This window comes from Eumetopias jubatus, unplaced genomic scaffold (genome assembly GCF_037043125.1).
Source record: "Eumetopias jubatus isolate StellerSeaLion01/CBP00866 unplaced genomic scaffold, mEumJub1_p1.0 scaffold_1, whole genome shotgun sequence".
In the NCBI taxonomy this organism is placed as follows: Eukaryota; Metazoa; Chordata; class Mammalia; order Carnivora; family Otariidae; genus Eumetopias; species Eumetopias jubatus.
In genome coordinates this window covers 70863671-70882005 of record NW_028274807.1, presented here as the reverse complement: position 1 = coordinate 70882005, position 18335 = coordinate 70863671, and the positions used below count along the sequence as shown (strand labels likewise).

General features: G+C 37.1%; 1 protein-coding gene and 1 pseudogene across 1 annotated transcript in view; one reads left to right on the top strand and one right to left on the bottom strand.

Annotated features, from left to right (window-relative positions):
* The window catches only part of PIGX (phosphatidylinositol glycan anchor biosynthesis class X), a gene marked incomplete at its 5' end in the record, with an annotated part of 34813 nt that overhangs the window by 11267 nt on the left and 5211 nt on the right, over positions 1 to 18335 (bottom strand). Inside the window, one exon of the mRNA XM_028101086.2 lies at positions 5580 to 5721. Within this exon, the coding sequence (XP_027956887.2) occupies positions 5580 to 5721 (142 nt within the window). The remainder of the gene's footprint in view (positions 1 to 5579; positions 5722 to 18335) is intronic.
* Positions 10241 to 10844, top strand: LOC114207136 (ras-related protein Rab-5A pseudogene; annotated as a pseudogene).

The following is an 18335-nucleotide window of genomic DNA, read 5'->3' as shown; positions in this document are numbered from 1 at the left end:
TCCTTCTACCTGAAAGACCTCCTATAACATTTTTTATAGTGGAGGTCTATAGGTGATTAATTCTTTCAGATGTCTGAAGTCTTTATTTCATTTTCACTTTGAAAGATATCATCACTGCATACAGAATTTAAAATTCACATGTTTTTTTCTTTCAAGACTTTAAGGATGGTGTTGTACTGTTTTCTTGTTTGCATTATTTCTGACAAGAAATCTGTTATCTTTTATCTTTGTTCCTTTATATTTTACATGTTTTTCTTTCCCTCTTGACACTTAAAATTTTCTCATTCTCTGGCTTAAATCAACAACACAAGAAACAACAGGTGTTGGCAAGGATGTAGAGAAAGGGGAACCCTCTTGCACTATTGGTGGGAATGCAAACTGGTGTAGCCACTCTAGAAAACAGTATAGAGGTTCCTCAAAATGTTAATGATCCAGCAATAGCACTACTAGGTATTTACCCAAAGAATACAAAAATACTAATTCAAAGGGATACATGCACCCTAATGTTTACAGCAGCATTATCGACAATAGCTAAATTATAGAAACAGTGTTAAGTATCCATCAATTGATGAATGGATAAAGAAGATGCAGGGGTGCCTGGCTGGCTCAGTCAGTAGTAGAGTATGTGACTCTTGATCTCAGAGTTGTAAGGTTAAGCCCCACATTGGACAGGGAACCTACTTAAAAAAAAATGTAGTATATAAATATAATGAAATATTATTCAGCCATAAAAAAGAATGAAATCTTGCCATTTGCAATGACATGGACAGAGCTAGAAGGGTATTATGCTAAGTGAAGTAAGTCACAGAAAGACAAATACCATATGATTTTACTCCTACGTGGAATTTAAGAAAGAAAACAAATGAACAAAGAGAAAAAAAGAGAGAGAGGCAAACCAAGAAACAGATTTCTTAACTACAGAGAACAAACTGATGGCTACCAGAAAGGAGGTAAGTGGGGGGATGTGTTAAACATGTGATGGGGATTAAGGAGTGCAGTTGTTATGATGAGCACTGGGTGATATATGGAAGTGCTGAATCACCATTTTGTACACCTGAAACTAATATTACACTGTATGTTAACTAACTGGAGTTGAAATAACTTAATCTTTTTCTCATTCCCATTGTTTCATTTTTTTTTAAAGATTTTATTCATCTGAGAGAGAAAAAGAGAGAGAAAGCACAAGGTGGAAGAGGGGCAGACAGAGAGGGAGAAGCAGACTCCCCATTGAGCATGGAGCCCAACATGGGGCTCGATCCCAGGACCCCGAGATCATGACTTGAGCCAAAGTCAGACACTTAACTGACTGACCCACCCAGGCACCTCTCATTCTCATTGTTTTAAACAATTTGAGTATCATGTACCTCAGTATAGTTTTCTTCATGTTTCTGGTACTTGAGCATCTTAGATATGTGGATTTATAGTTTTCATCAAATCTGGAAATTTCTCAGCCATTATTTCTTCAAATATTTTTTTCCATCTCCATTTCCCTCTTCTCTCCTTGGAGATTCCAATCATACCTTCCCCACCCCACCCCCCACACTGAGCTTTATTGAGATATAATTGACATATAACATTGTATAGGTCTAAGGCATACAACATAATCATCTGAAATACGTTTATAATGCAAAATGATTGCCACCGTAAGGTTAGTTAGCACAACCATCATCACACAGTTACCTTCTCATGTGTGTGTGCGTGTGTACAGTGAAAACTTTTATTTTATTACTTTTTAAAGTAATCTCTACACCCAACATGGGGCTCAAACTCATGATCCTGAGATTAAGAGTCATATGCTCTACTGAGCCAGCCAGGCACCCCCGATGAGCACTTTTAAAGTATACTCTTTTAACAACTTTCAAATATACAATACACTATTGTTAACTATAGTCACATGCTATACACACTAGACCCCCAGAATTTACTCATCTTATAACTGGATGTCTGTATTCTTTGACCACCTTCACCTGTTTCTTCCATACTCTTGCTTCTGGCAACCACCAAACTACCCTCTGTTTCTATGAGTTCAGGTTTTTTTTAGATTCCAAATATAAATGAGATCATACAGTATTTGTCTTTCTCTGTCTGACTTACTTCACTTAGCTTGTAGCAAATGGCAGGATTTTCTTCTTTTTTTAGGTGAATAACATTCCACTGTATATATTTACATACATATTTTCTTTATCCACTCATCTGTTGATGGACACTTAGGCTGTTTCCATAGCTTGTCTACTGTGAATGCTGCTGCAAGGAACAAGGGGGTAGAGATATCTCTTCAAGATAGTCCAATACAGGTATAGTAGGCCACTTGAAGTTGTCCCACAACTCACTATTACTCTATTCACTTTTTATGTTTCTTTTTTTTTTTTTTAAATCTGTTTTAGGTAGCTTCTATTACTGTCTTCAAGTCCATTAATCTTTTCTTCTGCAATGTTTAAAATGCCATTAATTTTATCCAGAGTATTTTCTATTTCATACACTGTAGTCTTAATCTTCACAAGTTTAATGTTGTCCTTTTACATATCTTCCACATCTATACTTAGTTTTTTGAACATATGGAATACAGTTATAATAACTTTTCATAGCCCAATGCTAACATCTGGGTCAGTTCTGGATTGGTTTTGATTGATTTATTTATCTCCTCATTACAGGCTATATTTTCTCCCATCCTTGCATCTGATGTTTTATTAAAATCAAGACACTGTGATTTTGATATTGTTGGATGCTGGATATTTCTGTATTCCTATAAGTATTCTTGAGCTTTGCTTGTATGCAGTAAAGTTACTTACAGTTTGACTTTTTAAAGGTCGTGCTTTTATGATTTGTTAAACAGGAATGCCATTATGTTCAGGCTAGGGCTAAATATCCCCCACTACCGAGTAAAAGTTCTTCTGTTTACTCTACCTAATGCCCAGTGAATTATGAGGCTTTTCCTAGCATGGTTGCTGGGAACAGACACTACTACTGGCCCTATGTGAGTGTCTGACACTGTAACCTCTAAATTTTCATATGGTTCTTTTCCCAGAAGCAAGTAGTTTCCTCACACACATGCACTAATCAATACTCAACTATGTACTTGAGGGGAACCTTTTATGGATCTCTGGAGTTATCTCTGCAATTCTCTTCTCTCTGCTACACTGCCTTGTGAATTCTGGTGATCTTGGTCTTCCCAGAATTTCACCTTCATCTCATCAACTCAAGAAGTCCACTAGGCTCTGCTTGGGTTCTTGCTCCCTATACTACAGCCTGAAAACTCTCCAAGGCAATAAGCTGGGACAGTCCTAGAGCTCATCTTATTTGTTTTCCATTTATTTCAGATATCATTGCCCTCACTGCCTGATATTCAATGATCTTTTCCATTATTTCATATATTTTGTCTAATACTTGGTTGTTTCAAGTGGGAGAGTAAATCTGGTCCCTGTCCTCCAATTTGGTCAGGGGATAAGTCCTAATACTACACATTTTGATTGAGTAAAACTTATGATTTCAAAAACATAGCATTTCCATTTTGACTGAAAGAACAGCAACTTCATATGCTTCAATCTAATATTATGCTGTTTTCAAAGAATGTGAGATATTTTGATTAAATATATCAAATAGCCCTACCTAAAAATGAAGTGAGATTCATTTGAGGTGCCTTATTCATGGTGACTCTGTTTAAGGCTTGTCTTTATTTTCAAATTGCTCACAAACCATCACAAACTCCTTACAAAACATTTTATTGCCACCATCACTCATTTAATTTGAACCCATTGTTCTATCTGCTGCAGTCACAAATTTTATCTCATGGAATAGTCAAGATCTCAATCTACATACATAAGTATCAATCATTCCCTACATAAAAATTTCCTTCTATCCAGTTATATTCATCATTTAATACCATTTCTTGAGACAAAGTTTCTCTGCACAAAGAATCAGGCCACAGTCTCAACAGCTAGGCAGAAAGAAATAGCATCTCATATATCAGGAAATCAACTTCTAATTATTTATGTGTCACAAATGAGACATCTATTTGAAATGAAAAAGTAAATTCACTTAAAAGGCTTATAATTAGGGATTAGAAGATTAGGAAACAGAAAATTAAGATAAAGAGAAGTTTGTCAATCAATCCAGAGTGACATCCTTTGCCTGCCCAGTCTTCTTGTTACAATTAATCTGCACATACCCAATCTTATCCCAAGAGGGGGGCATGTGATCTCTTTTTGGGTACTCCTATGCAAAAAAATTCCATTTTCTTAAAACATGGTAGGCAATTTTATTAAGTAGGTTTAAATATGATTCCAATCCATGTCACTACAAGCCAAGAACCACATTTAAATTTGAAATCTATTATTTAAAATTTTAAAAGCCTCATTCAGAATTCATGACTCAGTGAAGGAAAGAAAGAAATGAGGAAAAAAAAGCAATGAGGTATTTCCACATGTATATATTTACTGAGACTGCCATATATGTGAACCTGTTTATCTAAACTGCTATATATGTACAAAAAAAACCCAGAACACACAAAGAAACTTGGTGAATGGGGGCTGAGATAGGTGGAAGCTCATCATTGTACACCTTTTTATACCTCTTGAATTTTGAACCATGAGAATATAATTACCTATTCAAAAAAAATTTAAATAATTAAAATACGTGAAGAAATTGGCCTAAACCACAATTAGAAATAAATTGTCATCATAAATGACTCCAAGTATACCTATTTTGCCTCTTTTATATTCACATATAGATTATAATCTTAAGAATAAAGACGGTGCTTCCCAAAATTTCTTAATAGGAATCATCTGAGTTGTTAAAACACACTTTGGGGTCCAATCTAGACCTACTGAATTAAGCTTTCCCAGGAAGACATAATCTGCACAAAAAGTGGCCCCAAGTGATTTTTACCAAAAGTCAGAGACCCCGTTAACTAAGGAATAAAATTCATTTCTGGAAAGAGCAACAACTTTTTAATTAGACAGCCCTGGATTTATCTCTTGGCTCTTCTATTTACCTGTGTGATCCTGGATAAGTTACCTGGCCTTTTTGTGCCTCAGTTTCCTTATCTATAAAATGGAGAAATAATACTTCTACGGTTGTTATAAAGATTGATCTATGCAAAGGGTATGGTTCATAATCTTTCTCTAATGCTTAATTTTACCTTGCTTCCTTAAAAAAAAAAAAGAAGATATCTGACATACAGATAGCCAATAGTATCAGTTTCCTTTCCTGACATCCAAATTATACAGGTGTTCATGTATATGTCACTCAAACAATACTGTTAAATGCTGCTGAAGCAGTATTTATTGATCATTAATCTTCTCAAAGACATATAATTTTCTTAGTCATGAAACTAAGAACCATTCTAACAAAAAGCATTTAACTAGCTCAGTTTAGTTGGCTTATTACTGACAAGTTTGACACATATCACTCACTTTTTAAAGAATGCTCTCATCCTACCTAAAAAAAAGAAAAGTTACTTTACACACCTTAACAAAATGAATAAAAAATACAATGTTGTCTTGTCTATTATTTTTTCCTAATCCAAATTATAGCATCCCTAAAATAATTTCTCTCTCAAAAAAATCCTCTAATAGTTGTACCTCTGTTATGTTTCTCTCTCGTAATGAAGCCAACTCATACGGATCCACAAAAAGTCCTGTCGGGATGTACTGTTTAATTAAGAGTCGGCAGGTTTGTAAGTCCTCAATGCTTTCTCCAAATTTCACTTTTATTAAAAGGTCTCTGTAAGACAAGTAAGTTTAAAATATATCTCTTCATTCAATTATTAAATGACATAGCATAACACTGCATTCAAGTTAGTGGAAACACTATTTCAAATTCAAACTCAAAATCTATTTTTCAAAACATCATAAAGTCAAATGAAGTATTTATTTCATGTCAGAACCACTCATTAGATCTTTCATAAATTCTTATCAAGAGCCACATTATAGTATTAGTATGAAAACAGACAACAATCAATGGAAAGAAATATAGTCCAAAAATAGACACACATATATTTATATGGCAATAAAGGGGCCAACATAATTTGATGGGGAAAGGAGAGTCTTTTCACCAAATGGTACTGAAACAAATAGGTATCTATACAGAAAAAAATGAACCTTGACATCAACCTCATGCCATATACAAATATTAATTTGAAATAGAGTGGTGCCTGGGTGGCTCAGTCAGCTAAGTGTCTGCCTTCGGCTCAGGTTGATTGAGCCCCACATCGGACTCAGGTCAATCAAGCCCTACATCGGGATCCTTGCTCAGCAGGGAGCCTGTTTCTCCCCTGTCTACCCGTTCTCCCTGCTTGTGCTTGCTCTCTCCCTGTATCAAATAAATAAATAAAATCTTTAAAAAAATAATTTGAAATAGATTATAAACCTAAATGTGTAACTGTCCCAGATTTCTGTCTGAAGGCACATTTGGGACCAAATGCAGGGAAGGAAATCCAAAGTACAACATGGTGGTTTTGCTTAAATTATAAAACAGAGACAGAATTTAAGAGAGACTGAAGTGGCTGGAAGTCAAGGTGCTAAATTCCAGAGAGGAAGGAACTATGTAGAAAGAGTTCTATAAATCTGAATGGGACTCCCCTTGAGATTTTGTTGAATACTAAGAAAAGCATGAGAAAAGTTTAACTCCAAAAGACTGGGCAAAGAACAACCAGGGAACTGAAAAATGAGAAATTCTAAAATTTCACACACAGTTGGGAGATATTTGCATTTCAACCAACCAGAGATCACAGCTTTTGGTAGAGATACCAATAGAGTAAGACCTTAGCAGCTAAATTAGCCTTGCAGTAAAGGCCACTTTAATTTTAAACCTATACAAAAAAAAAGGTTAAAAGGAGCAAGCTGATGTAAACAAGTAACTTAATTGCCAACAGAAAAAATAAGACAAACACACTCAAAAACGCTCATATCTACAACATTCACTTTGTTCAGTATCACATCAAAAGTCACTAAACATGTGGGTGCCTGGGTGGCTCAGTCAGTTGGGCATCCAACTCTTGGTTTTGCCTCGGGTCATGATCTTGGAGTCGTGAGACTAAGCCCTAAGTTGAGCTCCACCCTCAGCACAGAGTCTACTTGGGATCTTCTCTCTCCTCCCCCCTCCTCAAGGGCACGGTCTCCCCCCCCTAAAATAAATAAATAGGGGCACCTGCGTGGCTCAGTCAGTAAGGTCTGCCTTCAGCTTAGGTCATGATCCCAGGGTCCTGGGATTGAGCCCTGAGTCAGGCTCCCTGCTTAGTGGGGAGTCTGCTTCTGCCTCTGCCCCACCCCTTCACTTGTGCACTCTCTGGCTCTCTCACTCTCTCTCAAATAAATAAAATCTTAAAAAAAAAATAAAATCGTTAAAAAGTCACTAAAGATGCAAAGGAGCAGGGAAATGTGACCAATAACCAAGAAAGAAACCATTCAATAGAAAGAAATGACAGAATTGACAAAATTAGCAAAGGACATTAAAAGTCTTCTTAAATATGCCCAACATGTTCAAAGGTTTAAAGAAAAAAATGAACACTGTGAAGGAAAGAGAAGAGATTTTATATATATATATAAAGAACTAAATGCAACTTTGAGATGAAAAACACGATTTCAAATTTAAAAAAAAACTATCCAGATATGAGTAAAAGCATTTAGACACTGCAAAAGAAAAGATCAGTGACTTGGAGACAAAGCAACAGAAACTATCCAAACTGAAGAATAGAGAAAAAAATTGGGGAGGGGGGGAGAAACAGTTTCAGTGACTTTAAACAATATCAAGTGGTCTAATATATATATCTAATTTGAGTCCTAGAAATAGAGAATGTAATAGAAAAAATATTTTAAGACATAATGGCTGAACATTTTCTGAATTTCATGAAAACTATAAGCCCATAAATCTAAGAAACTCAACAAATCCCAAGCAGGATAAACACAAAGAAAACCACACCAAGATATACTATCATCCAGTCACTGGAAAAAAAAAAATCTTAAAAGCCATTAGAGGAAAAAGAAACATAGAGAATAACAAAGAATAAGCCAGAGGACAATGGGACAAAGTATTTAAAGTATTAAATGAGAAAAGGCTACCAATATAGAATTATATATCCAAAAGGAAAAGCCTTCAAAAATAAAGGCAAAACAAAAACTAAAACAAATATGAACTAAGAGAATTTGTCACTGCAAGAAACGGTAAAGGAAATTCTTCAGGCAGAAAGAAAATGTTATCATATGGAAACAGGGATCTACAAGAAAGAGGAGCAAATGGTAAGTATGTGAGTGAATATAAGAACTTTTTTTCTTATTTTTTATTGCTTTAAAATGTGACTGATAGAGAAACTGGAACCCTGTGCATTGCTGGTGGACATGTAAACTGGTGCAGCCTCTAAGGAAAACAGGATGATGATTCCACAAAAAATTAACATGGATGAATCTTGAGCACATTATGCTAAGTGAAATAAGTCAGCGACAAATACTGTATGATTCTGCTTCTAAGAGGTATTGAGAGTAGTCAAATTCAGAAGGACAGAAAGTGAAATGCTGGTTGCCAGGGGTTGGGGGAAGGGGAGAATGGGGGGCTGTTTAATAAGTAGAGTTTCAATTTTGCAAGATGAAAAGAGTTCTGTGAATGGATGGTGGTGATGGTAACACAATAAAGTGAATGTCCTGAATGCCACCCAAGTGTACAATTAAAAATAGTTAAGATGGGGGATGCCTGACTGGCTCAGTTGGTAGAGCATGTAACTCTTGATCTCAGGGTCATGAGTTCAAGCCCCATGTTGGGTGTGAAGCCTACTTAAAATTTTTTAAAAATGGTAAGTGTCATGTTATGGGTGCTTCACAATGAAATAATAATGAAAAAAATACATGACTATTCAAAAGAAAAATATTAACAGTAGCGGGGCTTATAAGTAAAATATAAAGTTGATACATGTATGGCAACAAAAGCATAAAAGATAGGAGAAAGAAATGAACTATTCTAAGATTTATACATTATTCATAGTATGGAATAACACTGGAAGGTAGACTATGATAAGTTAAAATTGCACACTGTAAACCCTGAAGAAACCAACTAAAAAAAGAGAGCAGTATCATTAATAAGCCAAAAACGGAGATAAAGTGGAATGCTTAAAAAATACTCAATTCATCAAAAATAAGGCAAGAAAAGAGAGAAAAGATTAGCTAGGACAAAAAGAAAAGCAAACAGAGGGGCGCCTGGGTTGCTCAGTTGAGCTGACTCCTGATTTCGGCTCAGGTCATGTTATCAGGGTTGTGGGATAAAGCCCGGAGTCAAGCTCCGTGCTCAGTGAGGGGCCTGCTCAAGACTTTCTCTCTCCCTCTCCTTCTACCCCTCCTCCCCCTCTCTCTCCCTCTCTAAAAATAGAAAGAAAAGAAAAAAAAGAAAAGCAAATAGAAAAAACGTAGCAAGATGGGTAGATTTAAATCAAACCAACCAAATCAACATTTATATTAAAAAGTAAACGGTCTAATCACTCTAATTAGAATGTAGAGACTGACAGACTGGTTAAATAGCAACACTTAATTTTTATGCTGTCTACAAGATACACACTAATAATAAAAATAAGTAGTAGCTACATTAACATAAAAAATGCAGACTTCGGAACAAGGAATATTGTCAGGGATTAAAAAGGACGTTAAACCAAGATAAAAGAATCAATTCATCAAGAAGATATAACAATCCTAAATGTACTGTGTGCACCTAAAAAACACTGCTTCAAAATATTCATGTATTTTATTTCACAGCAAAAACTGGGAGAACTTCAAGGATAAATAGATAAATCTGCAATTACAGCCAGAGATTTTAATACCCCTCTCTCGATAATGGATAGAATAAGTACAAAAGCAGGAAGGATACAGAAAGCAATGAACAACCTTCAATCAAGTTTATCTGACATTTATAGAATGTTCTACCAAACAAAAGGACATTACAGAAAAACTAAGCTTGGGCAATTAAAAAAGTCTCTAGAAGTTTCAAAGGACTGAAATCATGTTAAGTATAGTCTCTAACCACATGGAATTAAGTAAGAAATCAAGAGGAGGAGGAGACATGGCCTTGACCAAAGCCACAGCCTCAGACTCAGACTCAGTCTCCTCTGGCTATGCCTGGGATCTGCTGCCAGAAGGCTTTGGCTTCACGGCTGCCTATGTAATCTCAGGTTTCTTTACCTCCAGAAAGAAAAAAAAAATGGATACCTCACATCCTGGAAATTCATTTAGAAGACTGAAATTAGGGACTTCTTTCAAATTTGGACATGGCCAATTGAGGAGCAACAAGACCCAACAGGCCAAATACTGTAAATAAAATATGCCAGTTGAAACCAATACTGCTGGGAGAGTCTGCTGTTGGCTAATCAAGTCTGGTTTCAAGATAGTACCACTGTGGCTGCTTTTGCAACCCAAGCTGTCTATCATGATAATACAACAGTGAAGTCTGAAATACGCAATACAGGTGGTCGAGAATGATACTATAGCCTATAGCACCAATGTACTACAGAAGAGCTCAGTCAGCCATAGGTGAAGAGGAGAGCTCAAATGAGGAGTCCTTTGCAAGAGCAAAACACTGGGTTAAAGAACCTCAGAGGCAAGCAAGTCCCAACACTGTCATAGCTTTACCAGGAAACAAAGCTGACCTAGAATAAAAGAGCTATAGATTTCCAGGAAGCACAGTGCTATGCAGATGACAAGTTTATTATTCACAGAGACATCAGCTAAAACATCAATGAATGTGAATGAAATATTTACAATAATAGCTAATAAGGTGCCAAATAATGAACCACATAATCCAGGAGCAAATTCTGCCAGAGAAAAGTAGAACTTACTGAACCTACACAGCCTACCAGGGGTCAGTGTAATTAAACCTCCCTTTTGAGCTAGCTGGAATATTCTTCTGCTTCCTAAATGTAAGTAACAGTGAAATTGGTGCACTTACCCAGTCCAGTATAACTTCCAAAAAGAGACTTATGATAGTCAAGGTTCTTTTTTTTTTTAATTTATCTGTTAATTTTAGAGAGAGAGAGAGAAAGAATGAACGGTGAGAGGAAAGGGGCAGAGGGACTGAGCCACCCAGGCGCCCCGAGTCAAATTTCTTTTTTTTTTTTTTGAAGATTTATTTATTTATTTGACAGAGAGAGAGAGAGATCACAAGTAGACAGGCAGGCAGAGGGAGAGGGAGAAGCAGGCTCCCTGCTGAGCACACAGCCCGATGTGGGGCCGATCCCAGGACCCTGGGACCATGACCTGAGCCGAAGGCAGACACTTAACTGACTGAGCCACCCAGGTGCCCCTCAAATTTCTACTATAGAAGTATTTTAAGTGTTTTGAACTTAATTTTTAATAACATGCATGTGTCCCTCTGCCTGTTTCAGTAATAGGAGAAAATGAAAGCTGTGTGTGTCTACTCGCTTTATTGGAAGGTTAGGGGAAATCATTTCTCATCACCAGAGATCTAACAAACGACTATCTAACAAACTAACCTCAGTTAACCAGACAGTTCTATGAAAAAGTCTATGAAAGACTTGGTACTTATTGATTTAGGCTTTGCAAAAACATTATTTTTTAAAAAGGAGATTCTAAAGATACTTATACTTTGCTACAGTAATTCAAACAAACAGTAATTTCTCCTAGTATCTATATTTAAAGCATATATTCCACATTTTAACAAATTAACTTGGTCACCTAGCTGGCTCAGTCAGTGGAGTATGCAACTCTTGATCACGAGCCCCATGTTGGATGCAGAGATTACTTAAAAATAAAATCTTAAAGGATGCCTGGGTAGTCCAGTAGATTAAGTGGCTGCCTTGGGCTCAGGTCATGATTTCAGGGTCCTGGGTTGGAGCCCCACATCGGGTTCCCTGCTCGGCAGGGAGCCTGCTTCTCCCTCTCCTCCCAGCTTGTGCTCTCTTTCATTATCTCTCTCTCAAATAAAATCTTCAAATAAATAAATAAATAAAATCTTAAAAAAACAAAACAATTCACAAGAAAATAGTCCCAAGGGATGCCTGGGTGACTCAGTTGGTTAAGCATCTGCCTTCGGCTCAGGTCACGATCCCGGGGTCCTGGGATTGAGTCTTGCATCGGGCTCCTTGCTCAGTGGGGAGTCTGCTTCTCCCTCTGCCTGCCGCTCCCCCTGCTTGTGCGCTCACGCGCTCTCTCTCAATGACAAATAAATAATCTTAAAAAAAAAAAGAAAGAAAAAGAAAATAGTCCGATATCTTCAGGTGAAGAAAATGAACATCAGTGCATTCTAAACTATAACCAGTCCTGTTATTTTTTTTAAAGATTTATTTGACAGAGAGCACGCACAAATAGGCAGAGCAGCAGGCAGAGGCAGAGGGAGAAGCAGGCTCCCCACCAGGCAGGGAGCCCGATGCGGGGCTCGATCCCAGGACTCTGGGATCATGACCTGAGCCAAAGGCAGCTGCCCAACCAACTGAGCTACCTAGATGCCCCACCAGTCCTGTTATTTTTAAAATAGACTTTAAGGGCACCTGGGTGGCTCAGTCAGTTAAATGCCTGCCTTTGGCTCAGGTCATGATCCCATGATTCCATGCTCTGCAGGGAGTCTGCTTCTCCCTCTGCCCCTCCTCCCATGTGTTCTTTCAATCTTTCTCTCTAATAAATAAATAAAATCTTTAAAAAATAAAATAAAATAGACTTAAAAAATCAAATGTAACCACAGCTAGCTTTAGGAATATGAAACTGATAAATGCATCTTTTGGAGAGGGGAGGGGGAGAGGGAGAGAGAGAATCTCAAGCAGGCCCACACCCAGCATGAGGCCGACATGGGACTTGATCCCACAACCCTGAGAACATGACCTGAGCCGAAATCAAGAGTCAGACGTTTAACTGACTAAGCTACCCAGGCGCCCCATGATAAATGCATCTTAATGAATAGCACTTCCAGCAAACATGTAAGCTCTTCAACAAAAATGAAACAAACCAGATGTCTGTGAATCTGTTTACTTACTACTGATTTTGTTTAGAGGTTAAAAAGGGGCTTTTGGTGCACCCCGATGTTTATAGCAGCAATGATCCACAATAGCCAAACTGTGGAAAGAGCCAAGATGTCCATTGACAGATGAATGGATAAAGAAGATGTGGTGTATATATATATATATATATATATATATATATAATGGAATATTATGCAGCCATCAAAAGGAATGAGCTCTTGCCATTTGCAATGACGTGGATGGAACTGGAGGGCGTTATGCTGAGTGAAATAAGTCAATCAGAGAAAGACATGTATCATATGACCTCACTGATATGAGGAATTCTTAATCTCAGGAAACAAACTGAGGGTTGCTGGAGTGGGGGGGGTGGGAGCGATGGGGTGGCCGGGTGATAGACATTGGGGAGGGTAATGTGCTATGGTGAGCACTGTGAATTGTGCAAGACTGTTGAATCACAGATCTGTACCTCTGAAACAAATAATGCAATATATGTTAAGGAAAAAAAAAGATAGGAGGGGAAGAATGAAGGGGGGGAAATCGGAGGGGGAGACGAACCATGAGAGACGATGGACTCTGAAAAACAAACAGGGTTCTAGGGGGGAAGGGGGTGGGAGGATGGGTTAGCCTGGTGATGGGTATTAAAGAGGGCATGTTCTGCATGGAGCACTGGGTGTTATGCACAAACAATGAATCATGGAACACTACATCAAAAACTAATGATGTAATGTATGGTGATTAACACAATAAAAAACTTTTTTTTTTTTTTTAAAGATTTTATTTATTTATTTGAGAGAGAGAGAGAGAGAGAATGAGAGATAGAGAGTACGAGAGGGAAGAGGGTCAGAGGGAGAAGCAGACTCCCTGCTGAGCAGGGAGCCCGATGTGGGACTCGATCCTGGGACTCCAGGATCATGACCTGAGTCAAAGGCAGTTGCTTAACCAACTGAGCCACCCAGGTGCCCCACAATAAAAAACTTTTTAAAAAGGGGGCTTTTGTTCCCTTTGGATATAATAAATTCAATGCACAATGTACATTTAAACTTATTTTAAATTCAATATTCAACTGTACTGTAAGTAGGGTACTACATTGTAGTTTCCATATATGTTTACTACTTTTCTGCAATATTAAGAGTTGTTTATTTTTTTTATTTTTTTATTTTTTAAAGATTTTATTTATTTGACAGAGAGACAGCAAGAGCAGGAACACAAGCAGGGGGAGTGGGAGAGGAAGAAGCAGGCTTCCTGCCGAGCAGGGAGCCCGATGTGGGACTCGATCCCAGGACCGCGGGATCATGACCTGAGCCGAAGGCAGACGCCTAACGACTGAGCCACTCAGGTGCCCAAAGATATAAAAATCATACAGACTATCTTTCTTCACAAATCCATGATCACCTATGCAGAATATCCTAAGGAATCCATGAAAAAGCTACAGGCATTGATAAGTGATCTCAGCAAGGAATTAGGGTACAATATCAACGTACAAAAATCAACTGTATTTTATTACCAGCAACAACCAAGCAGAAATAAAAACTTTAAAATAATAGTTTTTACATAAAAAAAACCATGAAAGACTTAGGGGTAAAATTTTTTTTTAAGATCTATTTATTTTAGAGAGAGACAGAGAAAGAACACAAGCGGGAAGGGCAGAGGAAGAGGGAGAGAACTTCAGACAGTCTCCACTGAGCATGGAGCTCGACTTTCGGCTTGATCTCATTGTCCTGAGATTATGACCTGAGCCAAAACCAAGAGCCAGGTGCTTAACCAACTGTACCACCCAGACGCCTGGTTTTTTTGTTTGTTTGGTTTTAAAGATTTTATTTATTTATTTATTTATTTATTTGAGAGGGAGAGAGGACATGTACGTGCATGCACATGCGTGAGTGGGGGTACAAGCAGAGACAGACAATCTTAAGCAGACTCCGTGCTCAGCAGGGGCCTAGTCAGGAGTTGGGAGGGGTGGGGGGTGGGTAGCAGCGGCTTGATCTCATGACCCATGAGATCATGACCTGAGTCAAAACCAAGTGTCGGATGCTTAATCAACTGAGCCACCCAGCTGCCCAACTTAGAGGTAAATTTAACAAAAGATGCATAAGACTTATACTCTAAAAGTCACAGTATTGTTAAAGATAAGTTGATAAAACCTAAATTAATGAAGATGCCATATGCTGCACTGGACTACTCATTAACAGTAACATGTCACTTCTCTACAAATTGATCAAGAATTTCAACAGAATCCCAATCAAAATTTCATGAAGCTTTTTTGAAAAAATCTACAAATTGATCCCAAAAGTTATACAGAGCTGCCAAGGATCTAGAATAACCAAAACAACTTTGAAAAAAAAGTTGAAGCATTTAGATGTTTTGAAGCCGTAATTTCAAGCTACAGTTATCAAGGTAGTAATTACTGGCATATGGATGGACGTTGAGATCAAGGGTTGGCAAACTTTTTCTGTAAAGGTCCTAACAGTAAATATTTTAGGCTTTGTGAGCCTTATAAGGTTTCTGTTACATATTTTTCTTTGCCTTTAACAACAACAACAATAACAACCTTCAAAAATGTAAAAATCATTTTTATTTTTAGTTCAAGAGTGGTACAAAACAGGCCATGTGCAGGGTTTGGCCTTGCGCCAGTTTGCCAAATGTTTGTGCATAATAGAGTGCACAAATAGATCCTCACATATAAGGTAAATAATTTTCCAATAAATGTATCAAGGTAATTTGTTAAGGAAAGAATAATCCTTTCACCAAATGATGTTGGATCAACTGGATATCCATAAGGAAAAAAATTAACCTCAACCCTTCCTTAATAGTACACACAAAAATTAATTCAAAATGGATCACACCCCATACGACACTTTCTTTTTCTTTTTTTATTTTTTATGTTGGCTCTACTCACGACCCTGAGATCAAGACCTGAGCTGGAATCAAGAGTTGGATGCTTAACTGACTGAGCCATCCAGGACTGCCCCAGATGACACTTCTAAAAGAAAATTTCAATGATCTTGAAACAGACATGGATTTCTTACACAGAACCAAAACCACTAACTATAAAAGAAAAAATTGATAAATTAAAAATTAGAATTCTTACAACCCAATAATAAGATGACAAACCACTCAGTTTAAAAATGGACAAGATTTGGGGCACCTGGGGGGCTCATTTGGTTGGGCATCTACCTTTGGCTCAGGTTACAATCCCAAGGTCCTGGGATCCAGCCCCATGTCAGGCTCCCTGCTCAGCGGGGAGCCTGCTTCTCCCTCTCCCTCTGCCACTCCCCCTGCTTGTGCATGCTCTCTCTCTCTCTCTCTCTCTCTCTCTCTCTGTCAAATAAAATCTTAAAAATAAATATATCAATTAAATTATTAAATAAAAGTAGACAAGATTTAAGCAGACGCTTCACAAAGGAAGATACACCAGTGGCCAAAAAGCACATGAAAAGATGCTCAACACCATTAGTCATCAGGGAAATACCCATTAAAACCACAATGTGTTACCACAACACACAGACCAGAATCTCTAAAATTAAAAAGACTGACCATACCAAGTGTTGGCAACGATGTGGCAGGGACAGAACTCTCATTTACTGCTCATAGGAATGTAAAACAGTATAACCACTTTGAAAAACAGTTTTGCAGTTTCTTAAGTTCAACATACACCTACCATATACCCAGCAACCTAACAGAAATGAAAACATGCTCATATAAAGACTTGTACACAGATGTTCATTATAGCTTTATTTATCATGGCCCAAAATTAGAAATGACCCCAATGCCATAAAAATGTGAATGGATAAACAAATTTAATACTCAGCAACAAAAAGGAACAAATTACTGCCATGCAGAACATGGATAAATCTCACTGATATAATGCTGAGTGAAAGAACCGAGATATCAAAAAGATATACTGTATGGTTTCATTTACATAAAATTCTAGAAAATCTATATAGTTAAAGAAAATCGATCAGTGGTTAGCTGAGTCTGGGTATGGGTGAGGGAGAGTAATTCGAAGCAGCGGCACATGGGTATTTTTGGAGATGATGAAAATACTCTATATTTTGATTGGGGTGGTGGTTACATGGGTATATAGAATTGTCAAAACTCAGTGAAGTTGATTAAAAAATCACTATGAGGGGTGCCTGGGTGGAGCAGTCAGTTAAGACCGACTCTTGGTTTCGGCTCAGGTCATGATCTCGGGGTCCTTAGGCCCCATGCTCAGTGCAGAGTCTGCTTGAGATTCTCTCTCTCTCCCTCTCCCTTACCCCTCCCCCCAAAAATAAATAAATAAATCTTTAAAAAAATCACTATGAAATAGTACTATAATAATTCCTCTTTTACCTGTAAGAAAACAAAGCACCAAGTTTAAAACACCCGTGTTACAGTCTTTATAGAAAAATTGTTACTTCTGACTCAAAAGGTATGGGGAAATGCTTTGAGACTTTATATAAATGTATGATATTAGGTTTTGGTTCTCAATCAATAAATTTTTATGGATTCATTGCTTCTAGAACACAGCAGCAATTTTAAGAATTGACTATTAAGAGCAGCTATGTAGAGAAAGAGTTGTTTTGGATTTTTTTTTTGCTTATATTCTTCCAAGTAGCCTGAGGTAATTTTACACATAGCATTTTATTTTCCTAATAATTTGTATTCATTGAAAGAATTTTGAATAATATTTGTGGCATTGTTATATTCTATTTTCATCCAAAAATATTTCTGGTGATGTAAAAGTTAAGGATAGAATATGCAAATCAATTAAATCCAAAAGGATTTAAATTAAATTAAATCCAAAAGGATTTGAGGAAACAAAAATATTTTCCCTCCTTGAAAAAAAAGAAAGAAAGAAAAGAAAAGAAAAGAAAAGAAAAGAAAAGAAAAGAAAAGAAAAGAAAAAGAAAAAATCGAAGCACTGAGAAACTAACTTATCCAAGGGCCAGGATTCAAACCCTAATAGTTTTACTCTAATGCCCACATTCTTAGCCACTATATCACTCTTCCTCTATAAAAGTAGAATATACCTATAATATCTTTTCTTCCAGATAATGCATATGTATTTATGAACATGTTCTATTTTATAATTAGAAAAAATATATATATTTAAAAAGACAGAGACTATTCAGGACCTCCCTCCAAGATGACATTCAATCTATTAATCAGAACATGTTGGATAACTCTGTTGATCTTTATGAACTCATTCAACTGTTTTATCTTTCAGTTCACATTCTTTATCTTGTTCGTAAATTCATGCTAGTTCCCAGAGACTACCACTGCCTCTTTTGCGTTCACAAACCATCCTTCTAACAATCTGGGCTAGAATTTTGCCCAAAAGCTACATCAACTAACCCCCAGATTATCCAAAGATTACAAACAGAAGTTCAGCAATCATTTAAGCAAATTCTTC